This window comes from Perognathus longimembris, chromosome 28 (assembly GCF_023159225.1).
Source record: "Perognathus longimembris pacificus isolate PPM17 chromosome 28, ASM2315922v1, whole genome shotgun sequence".
Taxonomy (NCBI): Eukaryota; Metazoa; Chordata; class Mammalia; order Rodentia; family Heteromyidae; genus Perognathus; species Perognathus longimembris.
This window is the reverse complement of record NC_063188.1, coordinates 1,968,897-1,991,482: the sequence shown is the minus strand read 5'-3', so window position 1 is coordinate 1,991,482 and position 22,586 is coordinate 1,968,897. Positions and strand designations below refer to the sequence as shown.

Sequence of the window (22,586 nt, the reverse complement as noted above, 5' to 3'; positions counted from 1 at the left end):
ATTCTCGGCTCACAAGGCGGGGAGTAAGGGGTGGCTCCGGATATGTTGCACCGTGAGAACCATCTACACGCTCGCTGAGGCCGGCTGGTTGGGAAGCTACAGACAGGTAAGAGTCACGGTCTTACCCATGGAGGCCACTTTGTGTGGACAACAGAGCTGGGCGAAGGGTTGGATGGGATACCCTACATCTGAGTTACAGAAACCGGGCACAAAGGGGGCAGAAGTAGTATTGAACACTGCTGTACTCAAAGGCACCTCAGACCCGGCAGGGGTAAATGGAGTCGCCGACGTTCAGAGAGCAGATCCGGATGAGGCTTTTTCTTTGAAATATCCCCTTTAACAAAAAACAAAATCCCTTGAGCTTTCACCTGGCCCAAGGCAGCCCGGAATACTGAGCTGGGATTCTTGGAAATGAAAGAATTAAAGTGAGACGACAACTGTCATCAAGGGTCAAGAGAATATCACAATATACTTTGACATCTAAACATTTGAGCCAGAAAAAAAAGGGAGCACCCTCATGCACATAGTCATGCCAGTTTTGGAAGTGAGAGATGTGCTTGAATTAAAAGGTTGGGAGTTGAGAACTGAAGGTCCACAGTCCTCCATCATCTGCTCTCCTTCAAATTTACACGCAGAAATTTAGCCTAAATTTTTCGCGCTGTTGACAGAGCTGCAGCATATTAACACTCCATAAATGGGACTTTTGGCCTTTGCTCTCTTCCACCTCACCCAGTGAGCCTGTTTCCAACCCTTGTGTCAGGTTTGTTTCTCCCTCTCCCTCTCCCTCCCTCCCTCTCTCTGTGTATCTGTGTCTCTCCCTCCCTCCCTCTCCCTCCCTCCCTCACCTGCAACTACTAGGGCTTGAACTCAAAACCTGGAAATTTTCTCTAAACCTCTGCCCTCAAGTTGTCACTCTACTACATGAGCCACACCTCCACTGCCGGCATTTTACTGGTTAGTTGGACATAAGGGGGTCTCAGACTATCTTCCCACGCTAGCTTTGAGCCATGATCTTCAGATCTGAGGCTTCTGAGTTGCTAGAATTCCAACCTGAGCCACCAAAACTGGCTTATTTCATTTTTGTCACATCTTCACTAGAAGTCAGGCTCTATGAAGACAACAGTATTTATTTAATTTATTTCTGATACTCCAGGAGAACACATTAGGCTCTCAGAAAATACTGCCTGAATGCTCAGTAGTCCTCCACTTTCCAACCATTCACCTCTGGAGTTTGCCCTAATCTACCATGCTGATCTTTCTAAAGAGCATCTCTGATCAAGATGGCCTCCTGCTTCACAAATTTCTTATGATTATAAACTCATATAAACTTCCTGCCTAGGTTCACCTCTGCTAACACTACTAGCCCCTGTCTCTCCATACCCTGTGCTGTACTTTGGATCTTAATGGTCTTTCAAAGGCAATATATCAAAAGTTTGGCCTTGAACCTATACTCCTATGGGAAGATTATAGAACTTTTAGGAGGTGGACCCTAGTGGAAGGAAGTAAAGCCATTAGATGCATGCTCTCAAAAGAATTATAAGCCTCGGTCTCTTTCTTCTTCTTTTGCTTACTGGCCACCATGAAGTGAACAGCCAACTTCCTGCACTACATGCTCGCAGCATTAAATACTGCAGCCCCACAGACCCAGCATCAAGACCAATTAATCATGAACCCAAATTTATGAAACTTTAAGCCAAAATAAACCTTTCCTATTTTTGTATTGGTTGTCTCAGGTGGAAAGTTGTTTAACCACGCCTTGCTTCCCAATCAGCAGGGCAACAGCCTGACACAGTAGTAGTAACAATTGCAAATTCTGCCTAGAGTATGTGCCAACCATGTGATTCCCCCCACCAACCAATTCCTTTGACCTCTCTGAGTCTATTTCTTACCTGTTAAGTGAGATCACGACTATCTGCCTAAGTAGATACTTTTTGAACCCTAATGGGATGTGTACTATGTGCAAAGGCCTGACATTTACCCGCTCTTCAAACAATATTACTTTTCTCTGGTTTATGATTCTCATTTCCCCTTCTGGCATGCTGGGGGCCTTAGGCATGGCTAAGATCCATCATCACACTATAGGCAGGGTGATCTGGTTGTGGCACTCACTCTGCCTGCGACTTCCAGGGGGTATACAGCCCCTTGATGTTGTCAGCTTTGCTGCCCATCTTGCTTCACACTTGTAGTGACACAAGTTGTCACAGTTACCAAAACATGCTGGCTCTATGCCACCAACTCATTCTTCCCACCTCACCCAATGCACCAGCCCACCTACATTCTGTGGGCTTATTCTTCTTGGGGACCAAACACTTTTGTGATTTCTTGTAACTGCCTGTCTCCCTCACAGTGTGGTAAGCTCCTTGAAGGCCTAAGCTGCTCTATTTCGTTTTTGCCTAGCTAGCTTTTGGTGGCCTGTGAATGCAAGAATGAATGAACACTCAGAAGTTCTTTTACAAGTTGTAGCTCTGCTTTTATCCCTGGGGCGGGGGAGCTTGTTTTACCCTGGAAACAGCTTTCAGGAAGGATGGCTATTTTCTACATGTGAAGTTTTCACCAGCACCAGTAGAGTAATCCAATAGAAAGTCATGGAAACCTAGGATGAATACATTATAAGCAGGCAGGTGCCAAGGAGGCAGCTTGTCATTCCTGGCTAGTGGACCTGTGCACAGAGGCATTTAAGCTAGGCTTTGAAGGATGATGGGATGTTCACTATGGAGAGGGTGCAGCAGGAGCTGAGATCACAGGCATGCTGAAGATTCCTGAGTAAATTCAAAATTAGGCATTGCGAGTCCTAAAAGGAAATGAACAGAGAAACTACACTGATTTATAAGGTCATTTCTGGTCCCTGGATTGTCCTAGTTTAGTACTGGCTCACCTGAGACTTCTGAAGACATATGCCCTCCTAACCACTGCTCCTAATCCATACTTCGTCCCCTTTGTCAGGTCTTTGCATTCTGAAAACAGGGGCCTTAATTTATTTTCTTTTTGTTGCTTGTTATGTTTGGCTAGCAGTTTTTTTTTACAGGACTCCTTCATTGCAATATTTCCTCCAGGAAATGTATGTGAAAGTGTTATACAGGTTGCAGAGCCTGAGAGTAAAATAGATGATGGAGATTCCCAGCTGGGTTCTCCATATTGGGATTCCACAGCCAGTGGGAGTAGTGGAACTCTGCTTTTCCAACTACATCAGCCAAGTCTTTTGGAGAAGGGCACTTGTCCACTTGTTTTTGTTAGGCAGATCACCTCTGGCAATGAGCTCATGCTGGCTGTCCCCACTGCACTTCTTCTTTCTCTGGTATTGGGGCTTGAACTCAGGGCTCTCTCACTATGCTTTTTCTGTTCATGGCCTTCTACCTCTAGGAGTAAGTGGTCTAGAACTTTCCCAGCAGGAAACAGATTGTGCTCACTCACTTGTCTTCATGGAATCCTGTCAGGAATCAAAAAGGAGTAAGGCACTTCAGTGTCACCAGTGTGAGCCAGGTCTCTTCCTATATTCTTCTCAGCCTAGAACATTACATCCTGGTTTTTAGAAGATTTGAAAACTTACATTCTAAACAAAGCAGATTTGAGGCCTCTGCTCTGTAAGTCTTCACCATGTACCAGCCCCTTGTTAGGGTATTATTCTTACTCATTCAGAGTTCCTTTGTTCTGTGTATATATTTGGCAAAATTGACGTAACAGAATATGTACCATTTTAACCACAGTACACTTGAATGACAGCACCTTCTCATTGTGGTAGAACCATGAGCACCATTCAGCTCAGAGCTCTTCTCACACTAACTCTGTACCCATCAACGGCCATTCCCCTTCCACCTCCCACCACATGCTCATCTCAGTCTCAGAATTTGGTCTTTCATAGGGGTTCTCCATATGAGCACACTTGGGCAATATTTGTTCTTTTTATTTAGCATGATATCTTCAATTTTGATCCTTTAATCTTAAAATGGGAGGGCATCCACTATAATAGATAATGGATTTTGTTTATCCATTCATCCATCAATGGACACCCAGGTTGCTTTCACCTGTTGGTCATAGAGATTAATGCTGCTATGCGCATGTGTAAATGCACAAATATATATTCCAACTCCTTGCTTTCCATTTGGGGGGATGTATACTCACAAATTTGGTGACTAACATGGTAATTCTTTGCTTCATTTTGGAGGACCTACCACATTTTCACAGAGGCTTCAGGGTTTTACATTACCATTGACAGTACACAAACATTCCAGTTTCTCCATCTCCTTTCCCTGTGTGTGCTATTTTCTGCTTCCTGGCTCCAGATGGTAGCCATCCTAATGGATGTGAAACATTCTTTCATTATGGTTTTGATTTACATTTCCCTCAGGATTAGTAATATTGAACCCCACTTAATATGACTGGTAGCCATCTGTAAAATATGTTCTTTTACCCAGTGTCTTGTGCCTCACAGCTCTAATCATAGATACTTAGGAGACTGAGATCTGAGGATCATGGTTCAAAGCCACCCTGGGCAAGAAAGTCCATGACATTCTTATCTCTAATTAATGCCTGGAGTAGCTTTTTACAGTTCATGAAAGGGGTAGGCCCTTAATCTCTGAACTTGTAGCTTATGCACCATCTAATGAACACCCCAAGAGAAAGAATAATTGGGACATGTAAATGTCATAGAAAAAGCTGTAATTCCAACATTTTTGTTGCAGCTGGTAAGTGATGTTAATTGACGACTTTCCAATTTGCCTCTGACCCAGGTATATGATGAGTTATGGGCCCAGCCATGGCTTCCCTCGCAGGAATATGAGCTGGGTTCTTCAGCCAGCAGCTTCCACTACGATTCAGCTATCTGTGAAAATTCAGCACCCACCTTAAACACTTAACAGCTAAAGATGTAACACTGGTGTCTATCTCTAAATCTGTCTTTAGGAAGAAGAAAAGTTGATTGCAGAGAACCATAATTTGAACCACAATGGAACAAGCAGTTGGCAAGCCAATCAGAGACCGAGGGGCACAGATGCTTCTGACAGAGGATATTCCCAAAGTGAGTACTGCCATGACAAAGGCTAGCAATCAGGCAGGAGGAAGTCAGGTCTCTCTATATTAGCAAGCCACTGACATTGACCAGTACAGTAAGAATGTACTTAAAGTTGCAGAAGGTTGAGTTCTGGAAGATCACAGTTTGAAGCCAGGTCAGGCAGACAAATCTATCGTACTCTATGTCCAATTAACCAGCAAAAAAGTTGCCAGAATGGAGTTGTGGGTCAAGTGATAGAGTTCCAACTATGAGCAAAAAAAGCTAAGCCCCAACTTCAACAAAAGCCCCAACTTCAAGCATTGGCACAAAAAAACCATACCATTAATAAACTAGTCAATATTGGATGTATTTTATATAAGATGTATTCAATGAATCAGTCAGTGCTGGGTGTATTTTATAGAAGATACATAGGTTTATTTAAGATATATCAGTTACTTATTCCCGCATAGCAAACAACATCACAATGCGGTGGTTTAAATGAACACCAGCTGGGAGCTGGTGGCTCACGCCTATAATCTGAATAGCTAGTCAAGAAGCTGAAATGTGGAAGACCACATTTGAAGCCAGCCCAGGCAGGAAAGTTCGTGAGACTCTTATCTCCATTTAACCACCAGAAAATCAGAAGTGGTGCTGTGGCTCAACTGGTACAGTTCTGACCTTGAGGAAAAGAGTTCAGAGGCACCACCCAGGCCCTGAGTTCAAGCCTTACAACCAACAAAAAAAAGTGATTATGCCGGCGCTGGTGGCTCATGCTTGTAATCATAGCTACTCAGGAAGCTGAGATGTGAGGATCATGGTTAAAATCAGCTCAGGCCAGAAAGTGTATGAAATTCTTATCTCCAGTTAACCAACAAAAAGTTGGAAGTAGAATTGTGGCTCAAGTGGTAGAATGCTACCCTTAAGCAAAAAACATCAGGGACAGCCCCCAGGCGCTGAGTTCATGCTCCAGGACCAGCACACACACAGAAAAAAATAAATGTAATTGCAGATCATCCAATTCTTCATGTGGAGCTCAGAGTAAGGCCTCTTCTGAACCTCTAGCTCAAGCCACTTACCATCTGCACTTCCTTTTATGTAATTTAAGATTTTGTTGCTATTTAGCAGCCAGAAAAAAATCATACTGCCATTGTCACCAAATTTCAATTTTTTATTTTCTTCAGAATAGCTTTTATTTCACTGATTCGATTTGTAGGAAATAAGAGTTCTAAATTTAAGGTACTAAAAAAGAACACTTTTGTCTTTTTTACATATTCCATATAAATCCCTCTAAAAACAATAGGCCTTGATCATTCTCTTTATCTCAAGATTATATTGCAATTAAATTTGTTGGTCGTCATGGCTTCTCTTCTTTTTATAGATTCCCCACAGTAAACCATTCCCGAGTGTGGCTACCTAGTTCCAGTCTGCAGTTCTGTTCTTGTCAGTTACTCTTGCCCATTGTGGCCACATTCTCAAATGGCTGGACATTGGTTTAGTTTTTTGTTTTTTGTTGTTGTTTCTGGGGGGTGAGTTATTGTCTTTGTGTTGTGTGTGTGTGCGTTTTGGTTTTTCTTTTTGCGTGAGAAAAGTATCCAAGGATCAGACTTAATTATAGGTGCTTTAATTTGCTTGTCCTGGATCCAAAGCATGGATTGTACCATCAATCCCAACAAATATGTTACTTCATTCAATCACTCTTGTCCCTCCTTGTTAATCCCAAGAAAGGAAATGATTCTAGTTACTGAAGTGATATCAGGCTATGCCTAAGGTGTTTCAAACAAGCAAACGTGCCTGCCATTGTGTCAGTGGCTCTAGATGTGTGAGACTGGGCTCTTTATAGCATCCAGTTATTTTCCCATCCGTTTCCACAGGCGAAGAAGTGTACAGTGATTGGAGGCTCTGGGTTCCTGGGACAGCACATGGTGGAGCAGTTGCTGGCAAGAGGCTACACTGTCAATGTCTTCGATATTCGCCAAGGGTTTGACAATCCTCGTGTGCACTTCTTTTTGGGTGACCTCTGCAGCCAACAGGTATTGGACCCTGCAGCCTTGCTGACCTTCGCAAGTACTTCCTGTGCTTAGAGGCTACACAGTTAAGCCATGCAACAGTTTTAATACCTGAAAAAAACTTTCCAAGACTGCTAAAAGTTATGGGAAAGAAGTCAACGCACATCACATTGACACTATTTTCAATGAACATGTGTTGTGTGTGTGTGTGGTGTGTGTATATGTGCGTGTGACATTTGCTGTCTTAGGAGTGTGAGAGCAACTGTACTTCACACCTTAATGAGCAGAATGGACTGTGTGCCAAGAAAGCTTTACCAGAAAGTTTTTGCTAAACATATCATGGGGTAGAATGTCCAGACCACTGTTGTGGACCACGCCAGTGCTGAGCTGTAGGGTATTCACTTCCTTTTCATTGAGATCTACAATTCACAAACTATCGTTTTCAAAAAAAATGTAAGCATGCAGTCTTGTATTGTTCAATATGTCCAAAGAAATGTGCAAACATTCCCCACTGTCTAATTCTAGAACATTTTTATCACTCCAAAAGTAAGGTTGTGCCTGTCCACTTCCAGTTCTCTCTCTCTCTATCTCTCTCTCTCCCTTTCCCTCTCCCTCTTTCGTTTCCTCTCTCCTCTGTCTCGTTTCTCCTCTCTGCACTCTCTCCTCTCTCCCCTCCCCCCTGTTTGTCTACCCCTCTCTCCCAAACCCTGACAACTTCTCTTCTGTTTTCAGTCTCGTCATTCTCAAAATGTCAAGAGCATCCTCTACTTTCCTCGCTGGCCTCCTAGGATGTCACTCATTCATTTCCCCTCCAACCTCAGGATTGCCCCTTGTCAGGCTCCTTTTCTCTGTTACTCCTAACTTTTGGAGGCTCTAGGCTTTCTTTGGATCTCCTTTTCTTCCCCAAGTGTATTCAGTGACATGGGGAGCCCTCCCTCATCATAGATTAAGTTCTGTCTAGAAGCTGTGAGGCCCCATGCTGGCTCTGCCTAACCCAAAGCACTCATACCTGGCTCTGATCACCGCAGGCATTCCTGCTTGCCCAGCTGCCGGCCACATCCTCCTCCCCTAGCACAGCAACCTTACTCCTGTAGTCTTCTCATATCCATGAACGGCCTACAGTCTTTCCCTTAGATCCATCCTGGAGTCCTTGTCTCACCCCTTCCATCTCATTTATCAGTAGACTATACTGATGCTGCACTCTGTCCAACAACTTTTTGCTCCTTTCATTCAGCCAGCCTGGTGTAACTCATCATCATCTGTCACTATTAGAGGGATCCTTTTAATGCAGAAATTAGGCCTCTTCACTTCTCTGTGCAGAAGCCTTCAGTGGCAGCGTAATCCACTTAGAGCAGATGACAAAGTTAGTCACAAATCACAGACACGACGTGCCTGTCAGGCCTCACTCCTCCGGTGTTCCCTTCATTGTTCGGCTGCAGCACACCGGCCTTCGTACTGCACCTCAAACGTACCAGCTAGGTTTCTGTCTCAGGACCTTTATCTTGCGTCCTTTTCTAGACATGCTATTCCTGGAGAACAGTGCTTGCTTCCTAACATCCAATAAGCACCTAAGCATCAGGGCCTGCATACCCCTTCTGATCTCACTGAGCATTAGCTTTGTAAGGAACTCTACTCCTTATTCATCCTTTCCTCCAAAGAACAGCAGCTGCATACTGGGATTTGGGTTTGGGGCAATTCTGAAACCTCAAACAAATAGAACTTTCTTCTCTTCTAGTAGGTGTAGGCCTTCTTAATTTCAACTCATAACATAAACACTATATAGTTTGGGGCAGTGGAATGAAAGCTGGCATCAAAAAATACTTTGATTAAAAGAGATGACAATGTAAAGGCCAAATGGTGGCAGTTCTTTGGAAATGCCTTGCAAAGCATTTACCATATCCTAAATTGGCACTCTTTGCAGACTTGTGCACATATATTCCACTTTTAAATACTTTTGCAAATCCTACACAAACAAAGGATGGAAGCTTTTTACTAACAAATTGTATTTATAAATTATCTGTATTAGAATACAATAAACCCCAATTAACATAGAATTACTACACAGGTTGTACAACAGGTACCTTCTATTTTAGTTGCTAATAAAGGGCTATAGAACTGAAGAAAAAAAAAGACTGGGATTTTGACTCTTAATCCCTGCTTAAAGGAAACAAGGATTCTTAGCAAGTTTTACCTTCTCTCCAAAATGCTATGTAATATATATGCATCCTCTCCTTGTTTCTAGAAAATTCTTTACATTTTAACTGCTATCATTCTTCCTATTCTCTCGTGGACTGTTACAGGACATATGATAGTCCTCTGTTACATTCTTCACATCTCTTAGCTTTTCTGTCGTGTTCCTTTTCTTCTCTTGGTACAATTTTATAGATCGCTTGTTATATATGCACTCGGGAGCAATGTTGTGTTATCTTTACGCCCTTATATTACTTTGAAGCCAATCCTGGTCTGTCATTTTATCTGTAAATGTTGCAGTATTTGCGTCTAAAAGGTAAAGAAAAAACATGATCACATTTCAAAGATACTGTCAACAGTTCCTTAATGTGAAGCATTGTTCAAATATCCCCGGGAGTCTCAAAACACATTTTTTGTTGGTCATCGGACTTGAACTCTGGGCATGAGCACTGTCCCTGAGCTCTTTTGCTCAAATCTATCGCTCTACCACTTTGAGCCAAAGCACCACTTCTGGTTTTTGAGTGCTTAATTGGAGATTAGAGCCTCATGGCAACTTTACTGTCCAGGCTGGCTTTGAACTGTGATCCTCAGATCTCAGCCTCCTGTGCAGCTAGGATTACAGCGCCTGGCTTGAAAAAATTTTGCAGCATTTTTTTTTCAATTATGGAATCAAGCAAAGTTAAGACTATAATTCATTTGAAATATTTAGGTGTCTTCATTTGCAAGATCCCATATATTGTTTTAAAGCCTGAGTGTATTTGTAAGAACTATGTTTAGTGGGCTGTAGCATTCCCCATCATCTGCATTTTGCTCATTGCACCCTCACAGTGGTGTTTACCATGTCCCTCTGCCATCTGCCACAGGTAAGTCTAAGAAGACAGTGTCAAGTAAGTAAGGTGAGCACTAGCCACACACGGCCATCAAGTACTTCTGATAGGGAGGTCTCCATTGAGAACTGAAGTATAAAACCGTAACAGTTTAAAGATTTAATAGAGTAAAAGGAAGTAAATATCTCAGCAAGTATTGAAATGGCACTCTAGAAATATTAGATACAATAAATTTAATTTTAACTATTTCTTACTATGGTAATGTAAATGTTACAAAATTTAGACTGCTGACCATGGCTAGTATTACATTTTTATTGGACAAAAGACTTGATTTGAATTTTGTCCACTTTTTCTCTCCAGTATATCATCAGTCAGTATCTACATCAAAGAACAATAGATGTAGTTTGTCATTATTTCCACAATTCATGCCATATACATTTGAAGTTATCTGTTAAGTGTGGGCCATATAATTTCTTCCACTGAATTTCAGAAAGAAGCCTACCCCATACCTGGGTGATGGTGTGCTGCACAGACAGGCCCAGATGACTGAATCTTGCTGGATTTCCCTCTTAGTCTCTTAGTGTTACAACATACCCTTTTTGTCCAGCCATGTTGATACACACTTCTGTGTGCTTCAGTCACACATCTATAATGAAACTGCAGAGACTGGGCCACAAAGAGGGCATAGAAACTACACTTGACTCCCAATCCATCTATCTGTGCATCTCTTTGTCTGTATCCTTTATAATACCTTTTATAGGAAACTAGTAAACATGAACATTTGCTTGAATTCTGTGAGCTCCTCAAAATCGATAAGTCTAAGGAGAATTGGGACTGTATCTCAGTGTTAGACTCCTGGAGTACAGGCATGAGCCACTGGTGCCCAGTTAAACAATTCTTCCTCTTACTGATGATCAAACTGTCACTTCTTCTTTTTTTTTGGGGGGGGGGGCAGTCCTGGGGCTTGGACTCAGGGCCTGAGCACTGTCCCTGGCTTCTTTTTGCTCAAGGCTAGCACTCTGCCACTTGAGCCACAGCGCCACTTCTGGCCATTTTCTTTATATGTGGTGCTGGGGAATTGAACCCAGGGCCTCATATATATGAGGCAAGCACTCTTGCCACTAGGCCATATCCCCAGCCCCCAAACTGTCACTTCTTGACCAGCAGAAGCTCCTTCATGTTGGTTCCTGAGTTCTCTCACCATATGTCCAGTAGCTTGGCAAGGTTCTTCACCTTCTCATACTACATGGTTGGACTGGTATATTGTGTGTATTTCCTGCCTCCAGTCTGCAAGTACCCATTTCTCTCAGGAGGGTTCCCTTTTATTGGCAAAGTAAATGTACCTGCTTTTAAATCCCTTTGGTGTTGCTATGTTGTATCTGGTTTCACAGGAAGGACTGCATGTTTGCATTGGCTGTTTATACTGTCTTGAATGGTGTGAGAGTTTGTCTGTCTATGAACTCGCCTTCCTCAGGTGGGAGTTTTATCTGCTAGATGCCCTGAACTTGTAGAGGTGTATTGTGTCCACCGATATCACAGGCTTCACATACTCCGAACCCATTTTTATTGGAGACTACTTAATGAGACTGGGACAATTAAAATCAATTAAATAGCTGGGTGTCAGAGGCTCACTCCTGTAATCCTAGCTACTCAGGAGGCTGAGATCTGAGGATCAAAGTTTGAACCTGGGACAGGAGGAGAGGAGTCCATGAAACTGCAGTCAACTACCAGAAAACTAGAAGTGGCACTGTGGCTCAAAAGTGTTCGAATGCTAGCCTTGAGCAAAACAACTCAAGGAGGCTGGGAATGTGGCTTACTGGTAGAGTGCTTGCCTAACATGCTTGAAGCCCTGGGTTCAATTCCTCAGCACCACATACATATTAAAAACCAGAAGTGGTGCTGTGACTCAAGTGCTAGAGGGCTAGCTAGCCTTGAGCACAGAGAGGCTCAGGGACAGAGCCCAGGCCCTGAGTTCAAGCCCCAAGACCAACAAAACTAAAATAAATTAAATGGACAACTTTGTTTCTGTCCCATGTACTTTTGTATTGTTTGAATCATTTACAAGAGTATGCTTCTGTGTTTACAGAATTTTAAGGCAGCAAGGGATCCACTAGCTCCAGATTGAAGAGTTGAATATGAGAAGACTGTTGACCTGTGCAAAGCTAGAGCGATTCTTTTGTCTATTTATTTTTCCAGGACCTGTACCCAGCTCTAAAAGGTGTAAGCACAGTTTTCCACTGTGCATCCCCGCCACCATCCAGTAACAACAAGGAGCTCTTTTATAGAGTGAATTTCACTGGCACCAAGAATGTCATTGAAACCTGCAAAAAGGCTGGGGTTCAGGTAAGGGGAAAGCTGCAGAGAGTGTTGGGAGGAGTATATGGTGGCCAGTAGGGGATTTTCCTTGCGGTCTTCCTCTACTTACCTAGGGTTACTTTTTACATGTTGTAAACATCTTAGAAATTCAATCCTGGTTGTCATGAAGGACCACTTGCAAAGGCCAATTGCTGTTGTAATAGTCTAACTGCATACACATAGACCATCTCGAATACCCCTTACGTTATTTGACCAAAGAGCTATGAAATTTAGACATTGCTTGTATTTTCAGTTGTGAAAATGTATGTGACCATTTAAGTATACCTTTCAACCATTTTGTACTATACATTCCATGGTATTAAGTATGTTCACATTACCAACATCTGTGTCTACAACGTATCTTCCTACGTAACAGAAATTGTGCACGGGAGCTGGGGATATGGCCTAGTGGCAAGAGTGCTTGCCTCGTATACATGAGGCCCTGGGTTCGATTCCCCAGCACCACATATACAGAAAATGGCCAGAAGTGGCGCTGTGGCTCAAGTGGCAGAGTGCTAGCCTTGAGTGGGAAGAAGCCAGGGACAGTGCTCAGGCCCTGAGTCCAAGGCCCGGGACTGGCCAAAAAAAAAAAAAGAAAGAAAAAGAAATTGTGCACCTGTTAAACAGTCTCATCATTACTCCCTCCCCGTAACCTCTGGCAACCACTGTGTCTTTATGAATCAGAGTATTTGAGAGCACTCATAAGTGGCTTCATACAATATTTGTCCTTTTGTGACATTCTCATTTCACTTAGTGTAATATCGTCAAGGTTCATTCATGATGTGTCAGAATGTCCCTTTTGAGGAATGACATTTATTCTTTTCCTTCATCCATCAGGGAACTCCTGTGTTGCTTTAACCTTTGGGTTGTTGTGAATACTGTTACTGTGAGGGTTAGGGATGTGGCTTAGTGGTAGAGTGCTTGCCTGGCATGCCGGAAGCCCTGGATTCGATTCCTCAGCACCACATAAGCAGAAAAGGCCAGACTTGAAGTTGTGGCTCAAATGGTTAGAATGCTAGCCTTGAGTATAAAGAAATCAGGGACAGTGCTCAGGCCCCGAGTTCAAGCCCTGGCACTGGCAAAAAAATAATGTTACTGTGAACATGGGTATGCAAATATCTATCCTAGTCCCTATGTTCAATTCTTTAGGGTCTATATCCAGAAGTGAGATTGCTGGACCTGGCCATATAGTAATTCTGTGTTTAACCTTTTGAGAGCCCACCACATTGTTTTCCAGACTTTACATATGTATGTGTGGGGTGGGTGTGTGTGTGTGTGTGTGTGTGTGTGTGTGTGTGTGCACACGCGCACATGTGTGCACATGCACGCATGTGCATGCATGCATCCTGGTCCTGGGACTTGAAGTCAGGGCCTGGGGTGCTGTCCCTGAGCACAAGACTAGTGCTGTACCGTTTGAGCCACTGCTCCATATCCCAGGCTTTCCTTGTATTTTAAAAGACAAAACTATTATTGGGTGCTGGTGGCTCACCCGTATACTTCAAGATATTTGGGAGGGTGTGAACAGGAAAAGCATGGCTTGAGGCCAAACTGGAAAAGTTTGCAACACTCATTGTAACCTGTAGCTGCGTACAGTGTCATCCAAACCTATGTAGGAGGCTGAAATTAGTAGGGTCAAACATTTAGCCCAGTCAGAAAACTCCACAAGACTCAATTTTAACAAGGGAAGGTACACATATCAGCATATACCTGTCATCCCAGCTAAGATGGGAAACCAGAAATAGATGGTTTGCAGTCCAGACACTATCTCAAAAGTAACTAGTGAAAAATGGGGCCAAAGGTGTGACTCAATAGTAGAGTACTTACCTAGCAAGTGTGGGAGAGGAAAAATACTGTGCTTGTAGGAGATCGAAATATGTGATTGGGGCCTGAGGGGATATGAATTTCCACCAGATGGTAGCTTGCTGTACTGTTAGCCATTCTGGTCCTCAGATGGTCTTGACAACACTCCCACCACTGAGTGTAACAACTCCTGCAGTGGTGTGCGCCACAGGAGTGGGTAACTAGGGGCAAACCTTGCAGGGACCTGGGGGCTTTGCTCCTTCTGAGTACTCTTCCGGTTGCCAGCATATGTACTATGTACTGGACCAGCAAGGACAGGCAGCCAATGAACCCTTCTGGGCTTCCATCTGTTACAGTAAGAAGCTGATAAGTAACAAATGCAGCATGCCATAGGTATTGCTGTCCTACCTGAGCCTCCTCCTGGGCTCTCCCCTTCAGCAACACTGGTCTCTGTATGTGCATGTACCACAAAGTCTGTACCTCAGCATAGGGCTCAGTATGTTGTGTTACTCTGAACAACTCCTGAGTAGGTAGTACTGCAGGGTGACACAGTAGGACTCAACTTGGGATCGTTGTAATTGTACTGAAGTACATAATTTCACACAGAATTTACTTTTAAATTATATTTTCATCTGTTGCTAATGTTTAAGACTGTGCTCATTATATTACGTTTTCAATTATTGTTCATGATTAAGAATATGATTAATTCTTGCATACTGAATTTGAATTCCATAACTTCACTGAATGTTTACCTATGTTTTCTGTGTATTTTTTCCAGTCCTGGGGCTTGAACTCAGGGCCTGAGTGAGCACTGTCCCTGGCTTCTTTTTGCTCAAGGCTAGCACTCTGCCACTTGAGCCACAGCGCCACTTCTGGACATTTTCTATATATGTGGTGCTGAGGCATTGAACCCAGGGCTTCATGCATGCTACTCAAGTACTCTACCACTAGGCCACATTCCCAGCCCCTTCTGTGCATGTTTATCATTTAGGAATGATGTCACTTTGATTTCTTCTCTTCAAATCATTATAATTGTGCATTTATCTTATCACACCACTGTCCAGTGTTGGATGAGTTGCTCTTAGCCAGAAGCTGAGAATCCTTCAGAATAGCTTCCTTCTTCTTTTCTTTTCCTTTGGTTTTCTTTTTCGATAGTGCTTCTGGGGATTGAACCCAGGGCTTCATACATTCTAGGCACATGCTGTGCTTGTGCATGTGTGTTTACATGGTAAGGTTGGTATCCGACTAGTCTGAAGTTTTACAGATAGACATCTCCCTAGAAGTTTGTGGAGATGAGAATAAAACCATGAAATCCATTGTTTTTTATTGTAATGCTATACTGTGTTTGGAACCCTCATAAATGTGAGGTGTTAACTTTTGGATTCACTTTAGACGACATGAAATGCACTCTGACAAATGATTTGTGCTGCACTTCATGAGTGGGGCTAGGAAAGAGGGCGGGGAGTAGGGAAGAGGTGCCGTTTCACTCTGGCTCCTTCATGACTCTTGAGCTGTTGGAATTGTAATTATTCCTGACTTATATTTCCTGTTAAATCTTCCTCTGCTAGAAACTCATTTTAACCAGCAGTGCCAGTGTCATCTTCGAGGGCACCGACATTAAAAATGGAACTGAAGACCTCCCTTATGCCATGAAACCCATTGATTACTACACAGAGACTAAGATCTTACAGGAGAAAGTACGTATTTTGAACTGGTCGAGTGAGTGCAAGTGTGGTGGGTTTACATTACTAAGAACAATGTATATGAACATAGGAAGTATTCTGAGGCCTAAATACCAAACATGGGAAGTCAGGTATATGGGTAAAATTGAATTTTAAGATAAGAATAGAATAGCCTGAGAATATTGTATTTTCTATGGAGTGCCTCCTTTAAGTTTCCCGTGATCCTGTTATGGCACTATTACTATTGTCAGATTACAGAGGAGGACACTGATTTATGCAGAGATGAGGAACCTTCCCCCAGGGACACCTGGTTTTCATGTAGCTAGGTTCACCAGCACTGTTGCTTGAGGCCGCCAGGGGTCCAGGAAAGTTATTTCTGTCACCCTGAATCCATCCTAACCTGAAGAGAGACAGTGCTCCTGAACTGCAGACAGCTCCCCAGAGCTGAGTACCTGTGACTTACCTGTCCCCAACATTCACAGTGTATCACACCCACTGAGCTTTGCAATCCAAGTACTTATTAAACAGGAGCTTGACTCTGAACCAACACTAGGCTGCCTGTGCTGCTGGACACTCACTGCTTTCACTCACAGAGTCACAGCAGAATCAATCCCAGGGGGACTTGACAATGTCTCCAGGGCAAGAGGTGCAGGTTGCCGTTTATTTGGGAAGCTGCCATCCTGTGGGTCGGCTGGGCCCGCCTGCTCCATAGTGCTCCCATCTACATCTCATTCTCACCCAGATGAACTAAAGGCTTTTGTGGGCCCTGAGACAACTTTAGTTGCCCCAGAAAAACTCTAAGTGCTCATCGTGAGGTGCTGGGACCCCTCCCCGCAGGTGAACTCAGCAGGGTTCCGCAGCTCCAGGAGATGCCATCAGTCTCACTGGCCTGGCCTTTGTGATGCTCGGCTAGAAGTCAGTATAATCCGTGTTTGAAGCAAGCATGGAACAAATGCTTCAGGAAGTTTTGTTCCTTTTGAGGCAAACCCTGTTGCTGTGTCCAGCCCTCCATCACTGAACAGTGCGCACAGCTTGTGAGGAATGCAGTCACTGTGGAAACCAAGATGATCCAGTCATCCTGGATTATACATCGCTGAGGGACCACCGTGCTATATGCATCTGTTGTTGACTAAAGTGTTGTGTGATGCATGTTTGTGCCCTTGGGTTCTAGTATTCCATACAGAAGACATTCATTCCTTCTCTCTGTGATCCCCGCCCCCGTGCCTCTCTTTCTCTTTGTTTCTCCGTGCAATGGCGACAGAAAGAACAGCTGCCTCCGATAGAGTATTAGCAGCACATGTCTTTTGCTGAGCTGCTGCTACCCTATTTCTCGTAGGTCATGAACTTCACACCCTCGGCCCTCTCAGACACATTTTCTGAGGCCACTTGGGTCTGTGTGAGTCGTCTCGTACAAGGTGGTCCACTCAGTGTGAACTGAGCACACTGATGTGCAGCGGGTGTGCAGCCAGCACGTGTCACTCAAGTGACAGGTCCTTTTCCTGGAGGCTCGTGGCTGACTCATTACCAGGAGCTCTCACATCTCTTCAACAAACACTGCCAAATTATAGCCACTGGATGTGTCTGTACATTTTAACTTTTGAATCCGAATCTAGGCTTTCAATATAGTCTTGCTGAGTTTTACCTAGCAGTCTCATATTTTCTTCTGTTTCTCCCAGTTACGAGTACAAGCTGTGCCCATTAAGATAACCAGGCAGCCACATTGTCTGTCTGTGTCTCTGGTACTGCCCATCCAGCAGAATTATTTTGACTCTGAGAGTTTGCAACACACACATTCTTCTTCGGCTCTCTTTTCAGGCAGTGTTAGATGCCAATGATCCTGAGAAGAATTTCTTCACCATAGCCATCCGACCTCATGGCATTTTTGGTCCAAGGGATCCCCAGCTGGTCCCCATCCTCATTGAGGCGGCCAAGAAGGGCAAGATGAAATTCATGATTGGGTAAGCATGCCCCAGCTCGTGTCCACCTGTCCCTTATTCAGGTGAGTGGGGTCACTGCCTTAGACTATTCAGGCTACTAGAGCAAAATCCCTTAGCGTGAGTAACTTAAATAGCAGAAATGTACTGCTCACTGTTTTGGAGGCCAAGAAGTCTGAAATCAAGGCATCAACAATTGTAATGTGTGAGTAGAGTTGGCTGCTGTGTGTCCTCGTGGCACAGAGACAGATGGGTCACTCAGGCCTCTTTTATAAGGGCACTGATCACATTCATGAGCACAGAGACATGGAAGGGACACAGACATCCAGTAACTTGTTACCTGTATATTCATTTTCTCAGGCAGCCATAACAAATTACTAAAAACATAATAGTTAACAATAGAAATTGATTTTCTCACTTATGGAAGCCAGAGGTCCACCAAGCAGATGTTGGAATGTTACTTCCTTCTATAACCTGTGAGGGAGAATCTGTTGTAGGTTTCTCTGAGGTTGTGGGAATTTTCACCAATCCTTGATATTCCATCACTCCCACGTCTGCCAACATTTTCATATGGCTGTCATCTTTCATTTCTATGTCCCAATATTCCTCTTATAAGGACATGAGCCATTGGATTTAAAGCTCATCCTGCTCCACCATGACCTTAGCTAATTATATGTGCTAGGATCCCATTTCCACATAAGGTCACATAGGCCGGGAAGATCTTTCTATCCCTGTTTGGAAAAGTAAGGAAGGTGAGCCTCAGATGGGTAACAATTAGAGTCAAGGACTTGCACCCTGACTGAATCTAAAAGGAACTTTAGAGTGTTATGGTCCTTCCCAAGGAGAACAGGTGGCCAGACCCCTAGATCTGTGTCCCAACCATGTCCTCTACTTTCATCTCTTTTGATCTGCCTTTCTGTGTCCTTCCCCTTGGTGCTGGTCATGCGGAGATGAGATAGGCAGGACACTAAGCTTGCACACTCACTGGTTGGCCCTTAAGTATTCTGCATCCTCCCCAGGGCGCCAGGCTTCTTCATCTGTTACAGGCATCCAGATGAGCCAAGGTGAGCACTCAAAGTGCTTATGTTGCAGGTGGTGGTCTCTGAAATGCCCACGTCCAGAGGCTTGCTGTGCTTGCAGCCAGTCACTCCCATTCTCACTGCGCCATTCCTTGTTCATCTACAGAAATGGGGAGAACCTGGTGGACTTCACCTTCGTGGAGAACGTGGTTCATGGACACATCCTGGCCGCAGAGCGCCTCTCTCACGATACAGCCCTGGGTGGGAAGGTAATGTACTGCTTCTCCTGGCACTTTAGGACCCTCATTGGGGGTCAAGGTTGAGGTCCCCTACTTGCGAGTTCTGTATCATTGTATATCCCACATCTTGGGATAACCAAAGTGCCAGAACCAATGAGCTAAGTTTGGTTAAAGATTCATACTCTTGTCAGTGGAGCTTGATCGATTTTGTCTGTCAGTGTGAGCACCAAACTGGATCCCGTGTCCATTGACAGGGTGCTTTCTCTTCAGTGTTTCTCCTACTTGACCCTCCAGTGTCCGTTGTTCCTCTTGGCTCACAGGTGGTCACACTGCTCAGATATGTGGCTCCTTCCATTGGGCACTACCTCTGAATCTCTTGGGATTTTGTGTGCAACATGCAGAGCAGAAATTGAAGAACCTGCTTAGTCCCCTGACCCCAGGGCTTCCTGTTTTCTCTGTTTCTCACTCCTAGATTTGGAATCCCTCATTTTCAGCCTTTTTTCATTCTAAATATGTACTGTTTTCCCACTCAAAACTTTAGTGATAGTTGGGAATAAGGTTAGCGTGGCTTACTTTAGTATAAGCATAGCATGTTTCAGGAATGTGATACGGAAATAAGATCAGTTTCATCATGATCAGTAATGAAATTAGCAGATAAAACCTTTCCAAGTACAACCTAAGGTCCACTTACAGCCCTGCAATCATGCACGTAACTTTCATTGCCTTCCCTCCCTCCCCCTGAATACTGTCCATTTGCAGAATTGAAGGCAGAGTGCGTCATACACTGTAACAACCAAGCACGTGGGGAGCTCTAGTATTCATTCACCTCATTGCTTAGCTGTTCGGATAAAGAGCTGTGACAGACAGGGGATGAGCTGTTTTTTCATGGTAGGAGTTGTGAGTTGAGGTGGCAACTGTGGCTGAGCTTGGGGGTCCCAGACGCAAGGGAGAGGGTTCTAACTTCTTGTTCCTTCACCAGGCATTTCACATCACCAACGATGAACCCATCCCTTTCTGGACGTTCCTGTCTCGTATCCTCACAGGCCTCAATTATGAGGCTCCCAAGTATCACATTCCCTACTGGGTGGCCTACTACCTGGCCCTCCTGGTATCTCTTTTGGTAATGGTGGTCAGTCCTGTCATCCAACTCCACCCCACTTTCACACCGATGCGGGTCGCACTGGCTGGCACATTCCACTACTACAGCTGTGAGAAAGCCAAAAAGGTCATGGGCTACCAGCCTGTGGTCACCCTGGATGCTGCCGTGGAAAGGACTGTACAGAGTTTCCACCACCTGCGGAAGGTCAAGTGAGGCACCCTGGAGACCAGGCTATTTCACCACATGTCCTCACCTGTAACTGATGATAGCTTTCAATCAGGTTTCTTTTGAGCTTACTCCCTTCCTGCTAGCTAGAGGAAAGCATGTCCTGTCCCTTCCATGACTGTGAGAGTGACAAGAACAGGAAGCACTGGCTTCCTATTTCTTAAAACAGAAAGCCTCCTGTTCTGTTCTGTCCTCTCTTTCTCCCCCTGTACTGGCCCACATTCCTTGCCACAAAGACCATCCTGAACTCACCTATTTCATTCCAGTGTCCTTTTACATGGTCCAGGAAGCTATGGGAAAGAAACAACTCATTTGCTGATGAAGGATATGAGACCATACTATTTCAATGTGAACCAATAGCAGAGTGAATTTCACCAGGCTCTGTTCAAGGGACTACAGCTTAACAATAACCTGGAAGCGAAGCAAAAGTGGTAGATGCTGGCTAAGATTTCCGTTGGAGATGTGTCATGTGATCACAGCATAAATGACTACTCATTAATCCCTGAGGGGAAGGAACACCCGTGGTTTTTCGCCCCCTACTGTGCATTCAAGGTCTCTTTCAGGGACAGTTTCAGTACCTGTCTACTTTTCCAGGAAACATTTCCTTTATAAGTAGTGTTCTGTCATCATTTTTATGGTAAGATGGTGATCTGGCCCAGCAATGTGACATACATGTAAGCTGTTAGCTCCTCCCTAGTGGTGGAAATCAGCCTAGGAGCCACTGAGCCAGAGAGAAGAGGCTCCTTCATCTCCTTGGAGTTTTGACAGAACTCTTCACGTTCATTTCCAAAGAGCAGCCATTTTTTAAAAAATCAGTTTCTTCTATATTCTGGTCATATTCTGCTTATAGAACCTGGTTTCTTGTCAGACTAATGGAAATTAATCATATTAAAGAATTGTAATTTCTTTCTTTGTGTTTGTCCCAATGTAGGGAAATGTGTAGGAAGAATAAAGGGAAGATATACAAACCATGCAGCTCATGTTACTGGATTCTTAGCTCTCACTGAACATAGACCCATCTGGCTAGGCTTGCAGAACAGTGAGATACAAATGTATATTAAGATGCTGTCTCATGCAGTGCTGTTGACCTGCTAAGCCTCTGTAATAGCAGACATGAAATGATGTTTTCACTTAGGATGAATGGTATAAATTCACAAGGAAGTGGTCCATCTTCAGCAGTGCAGGTGCTGCATTGAGATGAATCTTGAAGAATGAGGAAATAGCCAGCAGATACAGACTCCTAGTTGACATTTCAGGTTGAAGAAGTCAACACCTTGGCCTACTTTGATTAGCAGCATGTTGTATTTCTCAGTGGTACATGAAACCATGGTGTTTCTTGCACTCATCGTTTGCTTCATTTCATAAGGGATCAGTCAGGGTGGTTTGGGGTAGGGGACTGGAAACAAAAAGGAATTTGGCCAAGATATTATATATATATATAAGTTTTCCAAGAAGCCACATTTTGAAGGATCGAATCTTGGAGTCTTTATTAGAACATTAGCAGTCTTCAGGCAGCCAGTTGTTACAAAGGCTTGCAGCCCACAAATACACTTAACACTATTAGGAAACAGACCAAGGAGGAAAGAACAAAAACAACACCAACGAACCAATCCAGCTCCAATGGAGAGCTGACTTGGGACACCATGGTGACCAGAGATGAGACAGGACACAGGACAGGAACACGGAGACATGTGGCAAGGTGTCATGACCCCTGACTGGCCTGACCCTAAATAGGGTGAGGTCAGGGGCTGGGTCATAGGAAGCTCCCAGTCCCAGACACTTGACAGACAAGTCAGTACCCTATAGGCCAAGGGCCTACCTCTGTCTCTAGGGATTCAGGAACACCCATGAAGACAATGCCAGACAGTACAACACACCATGTCGCCAATGCTGGCAGTGACCCGATCTGACCTCCATATTACAGTAGAAGGGCGTGAGAAACCTGTAATAGTTTACAAAATTGGCAGTGTACTCATGGAGGACATGAACCAAGAAAATCCTCCTAGCCACCCCTCATAGAGGCTGGGAGAGCAGAGGCCCATGTAGTGACATAGCAGTAGGTTGGAAATGAAAGCTCAATGGAAGTGCCTGGAAAGGAGTCAGAGGTCAGGGCAGAAAGGGAAAACCCAGTTAGATGGAATAATGCTGAGTTCAGCCCAAAAGGAAAAGTACAGGTGTCATCAGCAAGAGGCCAGGGTCCAGCTGTTCATCAAAATAGAACAA

At 44.1% G+C, this 22,586-nt stretch overlaps 1 protein-coding gene across 1 annotated transcript; it reads left to right on the top strand.

Annotated features, from left to right (window-relative positions):
- Positions 1–15: 15 nt before the first annotated feature.
- On the top strand, positions 16–21,338 carry Nsdhl (NAD(P) dependent steroid dehydrogenase-like). Its single transcript, XM_048336323.1, has 8 exons — positions 16–106; positions 4,900–5,014; positions 6,859–7,017; positions 12,207–12,353; positions 15,734–15,862; positions 17,663–17,805; positions 18,967–19,069; positions 20,019–21,338. Exons 2-8 carry the CDS (start codon positions 4,943–4,945, stop codon positions 20,349–20,351), a joined length of 1,086 nt encoding a protein of 361 aa, XP_048192280.1. The 5' UTR covers positions 16–106; positions 4,900–4,942; the 3' UTR covers positions 20,352–21,338.
- The last annotated feature ends 1,248 nt before the right edge of the window (positions 21,339–22,586 follow it).

Bases quoted from the DNA above. Each gene is read 5' to 3' on its own strand.
- Nsdhl (XM_048336323.1), top strand. From the start codon at position 4,943: ATGGAACAAGCAGTTGGCAAGCCAATCAGAGACCGAGGGGCACAGATG. The intron at 5,015-6,858 runs GTGAGTACTGCC...CCGTTTCCACAG, and splicing joins TGACAGAGGATATTCCCAAA to GCGAAGAAGTGTACAGTGAT. The intron at 12,354-15,733 runs GTAAGGGGAAAG...TTCCTCTGCTAG, and splicing joins GCAAAAAGGCTGGGGTTCAG to AAACTCATTTTAACCAGCAG.